This window comes from Symphodus melops (genome assembly GCF_947650265.1).
Source record: "Symphodus melops genome assembly, chromosome: 10".
NCBI classification, from domain to species: domain Eukaryota; kingdom Metazoa; phylum Chordata; class Actinopteri; order Labriformes; family Labridae; genus Symphodus; species Symphodus melops.
In genome coordinates, this window is record NC_136700.1 from 10,770,269 (window position 1) to 10,784,247 (window position 13,979).

General features: G+C 41.2%; 1 protein-coding gene across 2 annotated transcripts in view; it reads left to right on the top strand.

Annotated features, from left to right (window-relative positions):
• The window catches only part of sik2b (salt-inducible kinase 2b), a 39,997-nt gene that overhangs the window by 764 nt on the left and 25,254 nt on the right, over positions 1-13,979 (top strand). For both annotated transcript variants that reach the window (XM_079354813.1, XM_079354812.1), the window contains exons 2-3: positions 2,946-3,062; positions 7,535-7,598. In XM_079354813.1, the coding sequence (XP_079210939.1) occupies positions 3,021-3,062; positions 7,535-7,598 (106 nt within the window). In that variant the 5' untranslated portion in view covers positions 2,946-3,020. The remainder of the gene's footprint in view (positions 1-2,945; positions 3,063-7,534; positions 7,599-13,979) is intronic.

Below are 13,979 nucleotides of genomic sequence, written 5' to 3' on the forward strand. Positions count from 1 at the left end.
CTGGAGCTGTCCCGACACTTTTGCCGCTCCAGTGTCTGGAGCAAGGACTGATGTGTGGTTAGAATTCTGCAGCTTACTGGAGCAATGACTGACTGCACGTTTACCCCCATTGGCTAACTATCACTGCCAGTAAGTAAGGGTCTGACCAGCAGTGCTGCTTGTGCTGGGAAACAGTAAACACATTTATGTCCTACACCAGGACAGGATTAGACACCTGATAATGTCCCAGAGCGTGCCAGTGTACCAAACTCAAGAATCTGGCTGCTGTAAACATCCCAAGTGGCTGTATCTGGGGTATGCAAGCATGGGTCGCTGGTCTTTGTTATGTAATCCAAATAATGATGTGATTTAGTGGGTTTTTTTGCAGTGCCAAAAGCTTTGTGAGGAGCAGGAAGTGTCAGCAAGATCTCTGTAATTGGAAAGCAAAGTATTCCTCACGCATGCATGCATGCAGACAGAAACCCACTGACACCGCTGTGGGGTTTGTGCCTAGTTTGGAGATGATTTTGGTATTACAAACAGAAGTGCATCATCATACTCTCAGGCGATGCGGCATGACCACAGTACTTTATGTCAGCTCCTCACACTGAGGTCTTTCTTGAACAGTGCCACTGCGTGCCATGGCTTTCTATTGTAACCCACAGACACAGGGATTCAGTCTGTGTGTGTGCGAAGAAGCTGTGTTGTGTGACACAGACGCAGAGATACAAGAAATAGGCCGGGGAGACTTGTGAAAGTACACTTTGATCTTTGAGCCTCCAACTGTGTGTCGTTAAACGTGCAGAAAAACAGAGTTGAATCATCCAGACAGAGGCCCATGGCTGGTTTAATAAATAACAGGGAAAGAAAATGGATCTTAAAACGCTTATCATGGTCATCCAGTTATTGTCTGTGAAGAGGGGGAGGGTTAATCTACTACCATGTATTGTTAACCTTACTTCAGTAGCCAATGTTGCATGTTTTTCCGCTGGTTTTCAGGCCACTGGTTTGGTAGAGGTCACTCGGCAGCACTGGTCGGTACAGAGAGGCCACTGCAGCTGCTTGGCTAAGCCGAAGCCAGAACTGAGCTGTTTGTTAGAGCAGCCAAGGTCAGCTGGAGAGGCCGGCGGCTATCAACTTTATGTGATGCCATCTGCCTCGAGGGTTTGCCAGGGCAAAGGAGATGTTAGCCTGGAGCATGTGTAAAGAAAAAAAAAACAGAGTTTAATGGCACGTGAAACAGCAGATACGATGCATCCAGTGCAGCTTTTTGCATATTTCTACGTAGGTTTACATGTGCATGCATAGACAATTCATTTTTCCACTCATTCCCCTGTCTGTGATACTGACCTATGAGCCCCAGTATGTGCATTGCAGCTTGTGGGTTTATAGTATACTGGCCTATTTCCTGTCTGTTCAGCCTGTTGTGCAAGGTCCATCTCTGATCATGGCATAACCTCTTTTTTTTTTTTCTGCAATACTTACTCTGCGTTAGCTACGTTCCCTTGCAACCCTTTGTCCTTAAACGACCTTGTGCCCAGAAAGATAACTATAAATCTTGTGGTGTGTGTGTGATGTTGACAATGTAATCAGTTATCTCCCATCTTACCTGATAAGTACCTGTAATCCCTGACACTTATTTTTAATTCAATGCCTCAGGGTCTTTGACTTTTGGCAGGAGTGCCATTAAAAGATTTTGGATTTCTTCATCGTGTTTATGGCTAAGTTGCACACCTGTCGATACTGCAGGTAGGGAGCTAATAACAGCGTGTTCAACCTATCAAAACAGCCCTTACTACACATTTGTATCTTAAGTGCTAACTTTAAAAATGCTTCAGAGGCTCAAGACTGATGTTAGAGGGATGGAGGTATCAGTCAGCTTTATATGTGGCTGTATTTAGACTGACACGAGTACAGCATGAAACAACAACACTTCCTGATTATTTACTTGAATAATACTATATCGACATATCAGAGTCAGTAACAAAAAAATAAAAATAAATAAAAAGCAAGGTCGTTTAGTTGAATTTGTCACATCTGGCTCCAAGTTTCAACAGCTAGCCACACGTGTGTTAGCAAGTCTAATACACCTTCTTACATTCCCGGTAAAATACTCTGATGCTTTATCCGATGGGCGTGAAGATGGACAATAAAATGATCCTCGATGTGATATGTTTCCAGCTGAAATTTAACGTCAGTCTGTCTACTGTGGATCTTGTTTTTGTTTTTTTCACGTACGGCTTCCCTGATCGGACCTGCAGTTAACAATTGTTCCTATATGAATCTCTGTTTCCAAAATACGCAAAGTTGACTGTTTCGAAAAGCTTGTTTTTAGCCACTAATGTGCTGTTAATGATACAAACAATAATCCTGCATTAGGCTCATCTGAAGCTACAATTTCACTGCTTTCAAAATCCTGCACCTGTATTCAGTCTCAATAAAAGTTTTATAACTTTATCCAACAGAGACACATGGCTTCTCTTGTTTACTCCTTTAGCTTGGCTACCAGACTCGTGAAACACTTCAGATCACGCTGAAGAAAATGTTGTTTATGAGACAGAGTGAACAAGACGGGTTTATATTGCCTTGTTACCTACCCGGACATCATTAATCAAGCCAAGGGTGTTGAAGTTGTGAGTGTGCAGGTTACACACGTCTGTGTCATTGTGGGCGTGTATCCAGCCAGGGCTATGTTTGCCTCTGCTGTAACTTCATGGGATATGTCATCAATGCTCACATTTTCAGACTGTTTATTAAAGCTCAAGCACAAAATGGATTTTAGCTTCTCTCGTGTGTCTCAGAAACGGATCTCTGTGCTCACAGCTGCGAGAACACTCTGTCCCCTTTTCAATCCCTGTCTGTACCAGGGTGTATGTGAATGTAGGGGGTGTTTTCTTTTTGCCAATCAAGCCTCATGAGCTCGCTGATTGCAGTCGCATTGTTGTTAATGCTCTGTAATTCTGCAGGTGGCCATCAAGATCATCGACAAGACCCAGCTGGATGCTGTCAACCTGGAGAAGATCTACAGGGAGGTTCAGATCATGAAAATGCTCGACCACCCCCACATCATCAAGCTCTACCAGGTGAGCCTGACACCTGCTATGTACAGTACTTGTCATTTGATGTATTTTTAGTGCATAGCATGCAAGATGTCAACAACTATGCTTCTCTCTTGCAGCTTTTCACATGTGCTTTCCTTTAATGAAACAAGGGCTAATCATTTTTTTAGGGTCCTTGCATCACCCTCAGAGCGAGGACCCAATTGGAATGCAATTAATCAATGTTGCTTCTCGCTTTCCGCCGAAGGAATCGCATTTTTGGGGAGCGGGAAAACTCACCAAATTTAGCATGTGCACCAGTGGCAAGAGGAGATTGTTGATATGGATTTTGTTGGCGGGCGTGGCTAGATAACTCAGTGGTGCTCCCATAAAATATTTTTTGAAAAATTCAGCCTCTGGAGCATGTTCAGCCTATAGGATTTAGAAAATTGGTCAGCGTGTATATCATGACCGGACCTACAAAAAAAGCCTCTTAGACCGTCATTTTGATTTTAATTTTAAAATAATGTCCTATTTTAGTGTTGAACAGCTTTGGTCTTGAACAAATCCGTCATGAGTATTCTATCTGATATGAGCCAAAGTCTGTGCGTGTTGTAGACACTTTGAAGATTCACATTTTTGTCAGAAGATGTTGCTGTCGTCAAAGGACATGGTGGCTCCTAAAAATGTTGACGTCTCACCACCACAGGCTCCACAAAGCCTTAAAATGTTTAAGGTTGGTTTGAGTCCAAGTCTGAACATATGAGCATGCAAGTATTCCGTCGGAGGGTGTGGTTGTTGTGGCACGGGGAAGTTCAATTTTCTAACCCAAAAAACTCCTACTGATATAAGTCAGCTGTAAATCATCTTTTCTGAAAATGTCTATCAGAACAAATTCTGCATGCTGGTTTGACTCCCTGCAGTCTGTCACTGTGAGTATACCACCATAGTGTTTTAATCCAGTTACACCTGCATTACATTGGAATGCTGTGTGAACAAATGTACACCGTGGATAAGAGATGAGCAAAGGTGCTTCATCAAGAAGACCCTGGTTTTGAATTCCCCCGGCAGTGCCTTTCTGAGTTTTCCGAGCTGATGCATGGTCTGTACCATGTGCTCTGGTTTCACCCACCATCTAAATTTTTTTTGTTTTGTTTGGTGGGTGAATTCTCCTGTCATAGCCTCAAGAAACTGGCTTCGATTAACTAAGGGCTTTGACTTGACTTCTAAAACAGAGGGGGGTTAAAGACAGAGCATTTATTCCTCCCCCGTCCTGATATATTAAGAAATAACTAAACTGTGACCACATTGACTGGTTTGTAAATATTTGTCAAATCTGTAATAGCATATTAAACACACCACAACAAAGTTCAAACTTGCTCTAAGAAGAGGGCTAATCTGGGTGAAACAGAATCAAAGATTTTCACTTTTTCCAAGTCCAAAAAGTCAGCCACTCTACCCCCCAGTCTTCCTCAGAGTGCCTAACCTACCGTGTGCTTCAATGCAAAGTGAAAAGCTGCCACTGAACAACTATATTTGAGAAACGTGCGTTGTTCCCATCATTTCTAACAATGTTGTGGGCAGAGTTTTAACCTTTTCCTGTCTTTTTACAGCAGTGAGGGCCTTTTTCATACTTTGGTGTGTGCATAGATCTTACCTAAGATGCTGCAGTTGTCCTTAGCACGTTGGTTAATCAAGAGAACAAACATTTGAACGTGGAGAGAAAGTCAATAAGTACAGTATGAGTATTTTCTAGTGTCGATAATGCAGCCCATTTTTTGCCATCGGTATGATTTTTTTTTTGCTAGACGCGTCTTACCCCATATTTATCATGTCCATGATCCAACTTTTATAGTAAACAGTCTTTGTTTGTTTTCTGAAATGACTTGTTCTGGCGGTTGCACTGGATGTTGCTATGATAACTAACCAAAGAGAACCTTGTCTCAGTTACAGTGAAGTCTGCTGTCTGGCACAAAATATCTGAACTCCCAATCATTTTGGTGATTCAGTGGTATTACATAAGTCGCTGGGCCCTGTAAGTTTGTTTAGTTAGGTAAAGTAAATGACTGTTCATTATCATTACACAACCATGAGGCAATGCTCCAGCCCTCTGCTGTGTTATTTTGGTGTGTATCATTCTTTCCAGCAGCCCCTCCATCCAATCAGCTCAGGTCAATTAGTGATTTCCTTTCCACTCTCATAAACCAGGGTTGGCCCTGTGGCCCAAAGGGAAGCGAGCCCTGGCTAATGAAGACACACACAGACAACCCTACTGTGCACCCCAATCCCGTTGTCCTGTGGTGTGTGGCCTCTCCTCTAGTTACCCTGTTCTAACATCATTTTCTTCACTTCTTTTTAACGCTCTTACATCCAACTATCCCATGACTCTCTGGGTTTCCCCGCTATTTCAGCTCTGCCGACATTCTTTCTACAACTTCAAACATCAAACGTCATAAACAGTCAAAAGGATAACTTGATTTTCTTTGCATACCGTCACATATTTGTCATTGATTAGTGCTTTTATCCAAAAAAAAAAAAAGTCCCGAAAATTGAATAATTTTTTTGAAAAATGCCGGAAAATTGAGGATGGTCATAACATGTTCTCTTCTACACGATAACACATGACTACATTAGGTTTCACAAGCACTAAAAAAGTACTTGTAGGATTGATTAATTATACATGAAAGCATGTTAAAACATAAAACAGCCTGTATTCAGCATGTGATTCCCCTCAGAGACGGAGCCTCTTCCCAGCCTGATATTCAGATTAGAATTGTAATCAACAAACCCGAACCATAAAGTCTAAAACAAAACTGAAAAAGCCAAGACTGAATGTTCTGTGTAATGTTCAATTGAAGGCGAGTCAGACCCCATGCAGCGCTGAGCAGTCAAGTGCAGTGTGCTTTTCTTGCTATGTGGAATTCAGACTATGTGTTCTTCTCTTGTTAGACAGTGTATTATATGACCGAGATCTGGCTTCAGTTGTTTATTTCCCCCCACAGCACTTGTACTCGACAAGGAGTCTGGAGCCAGAAATACTGAACACATCAGGTGCTGTCCTTTATATAATACAGTTTTTCATGTATTATCTCCTCTGTATTGAATTGATTGTAGTGATTATTGCCGCTGCAGAGAGGCTTTTACTGAGAAGCAGCTGCAGGTATGTGATGTAACATGTAAGTGTTGTAGTTTGAGCAAGATCTGAAACTTGATATGAAGATCCTCTTCAACCCATTTCCTAGAAAAAGCATGAAGAACCATTTTTGATCATGCATTCAATGTAGACAAATTCTGATTTAGAAGTCATTTAATTAACATTTTTAACATTTTCCAAATTTATTCAGGTAGAATCAGCAAGGGGATTGCACAAGTCTGATCATATAGATGTCAGTCTGTGTGCGCCAGAAGCACACTGTGTTTTCTGTATTTATAGAAGTGTTATAAAGGGTTTAAAGACTTCGCCTGACTTCGCAAGTTCAACCAAGAAATCTGCAAAAGGTGAACAACACGCGTGGAGCTAGTTAGCATGTAGCTGCTGGATTCCTTCACAGCAACAAGCAACGGAACATCCATAATAAACTGAAAATAGATCTCCCTCATCGTGGATCATTTATTTAGTCACCCACAGGTGTAACTGATAACATGAATAATTCCTGAATTTCAGTCAGTGCCAGAGTCCTGCTCTTATACAACATGCTGCTTTACTGGCCTCAATGACAAACACGCCATCATTAATCCCATTACTTACACCTTTGCTTTTCCTGCTCTGAAAAGTCAAATTGTGCTCAATGAAGGTGTTTTTCCCAGATTAGAAGCATCAGTGTCTCGCTTTGCTCTTTCTTGAATTGACCCATACTGAATGAATACCTATACATGAAATTACTACTTCATTCATTTATCCAGAGGCACGAAACCGAGAGGACATTATCCGTTTGTTACACAACCATCACAAGCAAAAGCAACAAATGCTGGCTCCTACTTCCTAAATCTGTGAGTCGGTCAGTGTAACAGATGGAAAATTGATCACAAACAATAAGTGTGGGATTTCTAGTGTGAGTGTCTGGCTCACTGTGTCTGATTCATCCTCCCCTCTCCATCTGACTCTCTCCTCCGCATTTATTTCTATTCATCTACCGAGTGTTGACTGCTTCTAAATCGGTTCTCCTCCTCCTACACAACCCAGCACCAAGTGAGGACTGAGAGGTTTTAAGTACCATTCAGATATACTCGGCAAACAGCGATCGTCCACCTCCGTTCTTTTACACTGTTGCCATATTTAAACCATTCATGTATTTTGTTTTTCATGCCTTTTTGGGATGTCAGACAGAGCCATGTGGACGGTTGTGTAATGTTTTGGTCATCTGTATCTTTTCTTGTTCCTCATTCTAATCCTATCTTGTTGCAGGAGACTATTTATACGGATTATCTTTTGACATTGCTCTTAAAAAGTGTATTTCTGTGTACTTACTGTCCCACCTTTCTCTTCCCTCCCTTCCCTCGTCCACTTCCTCTCTTAGGTGATGGAGACGAAGAACATGCTTTACTTAGTCACCGAGTATGCCAAGAATGGGGAGATCTTTGGTGAGTGCTTTATAAAACTCAATCTAATTTTAGTATGTTTAAAAAAAAAAATAAAAAAAAAAAGTCCCACCCAAAATATCTGCGCTGGTGCGTCAGCAGTAGATTTGAAAAAACAAGGAAGTATCAAAGTTGAGTTTGTGTTGCTCTCACTCATCCAAGCCTCAATCTCAAAGTTCATCAGAAGATTAATGAATCTCTGAGAACAATGTCTTGATGTGGCCTTTTTCATGTGTTGCACTTGCCTCACCAAATGTGCCGACGTTGTGCTCTTGGCGTATTAAATGATGTCACACACGGCTTTTAAAGGCAGCAGAGAGGCAGCTTGAAAGAGTAAAAGCTCCTTTTATGACTGTTTGTGTTGCAGAATTACTTGTTGCTCAAATGTTCAGATTGTTTAATATATGAAGGTACCGTCTGACATTCTGGTGGAAAACTACTTAGATTAGTATTATGAGGCCTTAACCTTAACTGTTGGGATGTTGTTTTAAGGGCTAAAAAGTAGGAGAGATTGTTCAAGTGTTTGACACATACCTTTATTAAACGTGTGTATCACACACACTTCAAATGGCAGCGAGGAAACCAAACTATAACAAGCAGGTTTGTAGCCCCGCTCGCCCAAACACGTGTAAGAGCCAAAGAGATTACGAGGTGCATCGGTGTTTTCATTGAAAAATTAAATCTTTTTTAGTCATCAGTTTTCTTCAGTCTAATTTTGTTAAATAAATTGTGGAAGAATCTTATCGTGAACCCAATATCTTGAATCGTATCGTTACATCCCTATCATTCAGTGAACAGGAGTTTAATTTACTTTTCTTAGCACTGTACAAACAGCATCATAGCCAAAAACAAAGTTGGATGATCATGTTGCTATAAAAGGTCAATAAACTGTTACTGGCTTATTCAGTGGACATTTCCCAGAGTCCAAAGTTTAAAACTAATATCCCCCAAAAAAAACATTATCAAACAAGGGCTAACAAGAAACACAGTAATGCTACAGCTGATTCTAATAGTATTCAAAATTATTTTAAAAATGAGTAATTAAATAAACTGCAAATGCATTTAAATGTTTTTGTTTTTTTAATCAAAGTGTTAAGATAACAGAAAATCTTTATACTGTTCAGAATCACATTTTATATTTATGAACTACAAACTACCCATCTTTCAAAGCTAAAATGTGTCTTTGACATGTCTTTTTCACTTTCTTGGAAGCTGAAATAGCGGAATGCCATGAAAATGATTGAAAAAATAAAGTATTCAATAGCTGCTTAAAGAAAGTGTCCTGAAATTACAACGTATAAGTGAAAAGGGAGCTTAAGAGATCTACAAAATGCATCTTTTATTTGTCACAGCAGCATAATTGGATTTCACAATGATTTTTAAATTACTGAAGGGACCAGATGTTGCTGTTTTCAGTCATTACGCAACAAGTGACTTAAGCAGAACACGAAAAAAAAACCCTGCTAGCTATTAAAGAATGATTCCTTTGCTATAGAACATCATTTCCAGTCAGTCATTTTCCACAAAGCTTTTGTGAGACACAGGTGACCAAGAAGGAAGTGAGCTCACATAGGCTTTATAAAAATTCAACATGTTTCCGTGTGAAAAGTCTGGTAATGAAGTTTTTACAAGGTCTGAGGCACAAATAAAGACGTTTGCCGGAAAGGACAGACAAGTCAGAACATAACAAGATGATAAGAAATTATCTTTGTCTGCCAAACCATGACATATGCTCTATCACTACTACACACACACGCAGCATATAGACTGTTTGTACACTGCTGAGTGAACGAGGATCTAAATTCTTTACAGTGAGTATGAGCCTAAAGATACAGGACACGCCTCACATGATTTGTATTTGAAGCATGGTAAACGTTGACATCAGAAATGGCAGCATGACTTTCATCATGAGCGGAGCAAGAAAAAAAAAAAAATCATGCTGGTTCTAAAAATCTTAAATCTTACTTAAAAACATTTCAAGAATGTATAACACAGGTCGTCCACATCAGACATGTCCACACTTGTACGTGGACCTTGATCCACAATCATTGTCGGCCTCACCTCCTTAGGTAGTCTGAGAATGTTTGCACTTAGCCTAGTTTCAAACACTGAAGCTGAGAGGATTACTTAAGATGTAGTCCCCGGTAAACTTATTAGTCGTGTCTTGTGTGTGCGTGTTTGTGAGTGTACTGTGTGTGTGTGTGTGTGTGTGTGTCTTTGTAATTCTGAGGCCAGTGTTCCACTTGTGATGTTGACTCAGCAGCACACACTCCTGCTCCTGTGACCTAGTGAGAGCCAGGAAGCCGACACACCGAAATGAAAGAGAAAAGAGCACAGTTGAAAATGTGACTGAAGAACATCTTTTTGAGTTGCTGCAGCTAATTGTTGCCACATCAAGCAGCAGTTGATGCTAATTTAAGCTTTATTGTGACACGAATACTCTAGTCCATTCACTGTTCTCTATATCCTTATGGGGATGGTTTGATATTGTAGACACTATGTTTTTTTTAACTAGATAGAATTAGGGGGGGGGGACTATGAAGCTAGTTTTAAGGAAAAGCTAGCTTAGTTTAGCTTAGCCTGTAATCAAAACTGGAGGTGGGGAAAACAGCTATTGTCTCTTAACTCTGTTTTTTTGTACTTTGAGAAGATTTTATGAGCCTGTTAGGGTACAAACATGTTTCCTCTTTTCATTCACATATGTTGGTTGGCCAATCACTTGAAACTTTCGTTTGAACAAAGCTCTGCATGCAGTTTTCCTCTTCTTCCATTGTCTTTGCTTAGCAGAGTTATGTAGCTGTAGCTCTCAGGGTTATAAGGGAGTTGCTGATCTTTTTTTATCCACTTCTAACCAAGAAAGTGAGGGAGTGTGTTTTCCAAAATACCTACCTCTTTCTTTTAAATAACAATCATGATTTAGCCTCATTTTATCATAAATCCATAGATGTTCTCATGGACCATGTCAGGCTATTATAAAACCATTGTGTCCTGATTCCTCCGACCCTTCTGCCCTGATTGCACAATGTAATATGGTTATGTAAGACGTTTATATGTCATCATCGGCTGCAGCAGTAGCAGCAGCTTTGACTCAGCCTGGTTGACACTGACTGCAAGCTGCAAGATTATATTCAATCTTTACACAATCACACAAATTAGTTCTGTTTCCAAAATATGCTCTCTGGAGAAGGATCAGTCCATCAGTCATGATGCACTCCGACAAAATGATAAGCTGCAAAGTCATATTTCCAACCTCCTCCTCGTCTATCACCCTCCAGAGAGCTTCCCTGCACTTTTTCTGACATGATGAATGTCTCCGGTCCGCTCCCGGCAATAGGTTACACAGAGAGGAAGATGTGATGTTGTGGATGCTCAGCAGCAGCTCAACCAGCTACAGAGCGTCAGTGAGACAATAGACGAGCCTCCAATTTTTCTCTCTTCAAACCAAACCGTAAATGGTTTTGTGGAAGAGCAGGAGGGGTTAGCGTATATGTGTGTGCGTGTGTCTGGAGCCATAAAGACAAAGAGTCGGAGCTGCGTTTGGCACAAGAAGGCGGAGAGTGATGGGTTCATTATCGCAAAAAAAAAAAAGAGGGTGGGTGGGCACAGTAATGGGCGCAGCAGAGGCATCCATGCCAGCTTGTTGGTGTGCCTTTTGTGTCTGTCAGTCAACCTGCCGCTCCGCAGACTGCCTAAAAATGGCAGTATGGATCAAACCTGGAAATTGGGTCAGACACAAATAAAACCGAGTTTCAGAGAGCAGAGACGGGAGGAGAGAGGAGTCAGTAGAGAATGGAGGCAAAAGCAGAGGACATCCATTTGAGTTTGGAAGGTGGTGGGGAAATGTAGGGCATGCATATTTAAGACAGCACTGCTGGAGAGAAGGGAGTATAATAGCTGGCAGTGGGTAGAATCACTCCGGTAGATTTCGGCATTGACTGATCGAAAGGGAATGAGATCAGGAGACTGTTGACTTCAAAGTGACACATTCTTAGATACCAACTGTCCATTTTTTTAATCCCCTTAAACCATCCATCATATTTATCACATGCTGCGTGGCCCATGAAAAGAAAAATGTTATGATAGAGATTCTGGGATAATTAATGTATTGATTAAAATTCCAAAAAAACGTTTGTCCCCGAAGTGCAATTCAAGGGCATACAGAGCAGTAGTTGGACAATCGTATAATCATAAAGCTGCATCACAATATGGGATTAAGAATATGAAAGGATTGTTTATTCTCCATTTGTTTCACCTCTCATCATATCCGCTGTATCCTTTAATTTCTCTTCGCCCCTGTCCAATCTGACCTCCTCTACTTCAATCTACCCGCCACCATGAGGAGTCTTTTAGGGGGGAGGGACCATTAAATCAAATCAACTCTTATTTTAATTAAAATGTCAATATTTGGAAACACCTGATTTCAAAATGGAATCAGGACCATGATACATTGCTGTGTGGATATTTTGTCTCCTCTTTACCGAAGACAAACGTCTCCTGTGACCTGTCTTAAACCTGCATTGTCACTAGTAGCATTCTGGCGAAGACCGAGGAGGACAAGAGTGATTGAGCCTGAAAAGAGTGAATCTCTGATTTACTTTTAAAGTCCAAGTGACCAATATTATTCTTCTACTTTCCCTGAAATGTTCCCTTCGATCACTGTATAACTCTATAATGTTCAAATGTCTCCCAAGTTTGCAGATCACAGATGACTTAAGATATCAAGCCTTTAGTCTCGATGCTGTATTCTTACCCAAAGGCGGCGAAGTATTAACAATAAAGTTTTGCTCCCAAACAAAGATGCCCGTCATAACAGAACTGATGTTACTGGATTAGGTTCACTTAACATCACCCATCTACTACCGAAAGACATCTGAAGGCCAGAGGCCCACGAACTTGTGTTCAGTAACCTTACTTGACATTGCATGCGCAAGCAGACCAGACGGATACAATCACTATCCAAACAAATAACATAAACGCACAAACAAGCGTTTTTGTCATGTGTGACATCCTATCCACACCACATGGGTTAAGACTGGGAAGCTGAACTCTTGTATTCTAGTTAACACTGTCGTAGCATTTTGAAAATGTAAGCGTTTCATGACAGAATCTCGTTTCATAAAGTTCATATCTGCGTCTCCGTGCAGGGTTTTGTTAAAGGTTGATGTTTACAGAGAGTTCTGTCAGTTCACTGACAGGAAGCTTCTTTTAAAGGATCTTCCTGCTGAAGGGGAATTACAAGACGAAAAATGCTATTGCAGAATAAACATGACATCGTTGAGCTCTGGTAATTTGTGCTCATCTCCTTCAGTGTTTGCAGACATTTGGAAACGGCCAAATGTTTTGTGTCATAAAGCAAAGTACAAATAAAGCAGCATTTTCTCAATGACTGGATCAGTCTTACTGTTTATAACTTAAACTTATCTGTCGGGGAAACAGTGATTGCGTTCCAAAAAAAAACTTTAATCATGCTTCACAATTTAATCCCCCCCCTTTTTTTCCCCTCATTTCTCAACCCCTTACATCAACCTCTGATTGTTTACAACTGCAAACTGCAGAAAAAGAATGTGTTGCATTCACTCTTTATCCAACATTATAACTTTACACCTTTTAACCCGAAACATTTTCCAGTAAGTATGGAGCTTTGTTTTCTAGTATCTCATGTTAAACAAGTGAACTGTAACAACCAGTAGCTGTAGCCGATCTTTGTGACTTGGATGAAAGGGCGACGCTCGGCTCCATCTGGCTCCGCTCCGTGTTAACCCCTCGAGGTGCCGGTATTGAATCAGCACCAACACCTGTCAACACCCACAGACGTGTAACTTTAATGTGGCTGCTTTATTTAAGTGGTCTGGATATCAGTTACTGATGTGGTAACGGAGTATGTGTTTGCCCCATGTCCTCGACACACACACACACGCTCCCCATGCCCACCCTGCACTGATATCTGGAGTTAAGCCTGAGGTCTCGCCAGCAGGCCGGTTTGTACCTGTGATGTGTGTCCCCTCCAAACCCGAGCAGCTGTTAAAAGACTTAGCTCGTCGGCCAGCTCTCAGCAGAAGTAGAACATGGTGCTTGTTGAGCTGTTCCCTATTACCCCTATGATTCATTCTGCTTTCCCAGAATGCATCTCTGTATGCCTCTCTGTGCTGTGGTCCTGGCCCTCGCCAACGTTGTATCAGTGGATTACTCATCCTTCTACTGGTGTGTGTGTTGTGTGTGTGTGTGTGTGTGTGTGTGTGTGTGTGTGTGTGTGTGTGTGTGTGTGTGTGTGTGTGTGTGTGTGTGTGTGTGTGTGTGTGTGTGTGTGTGTGTGTGTGTGTGTGTGTGTGTGTGTGTGTGTGTGTGTGTGTGTGTGTGTGTGTGCGCACATTGTTGACAGCGATA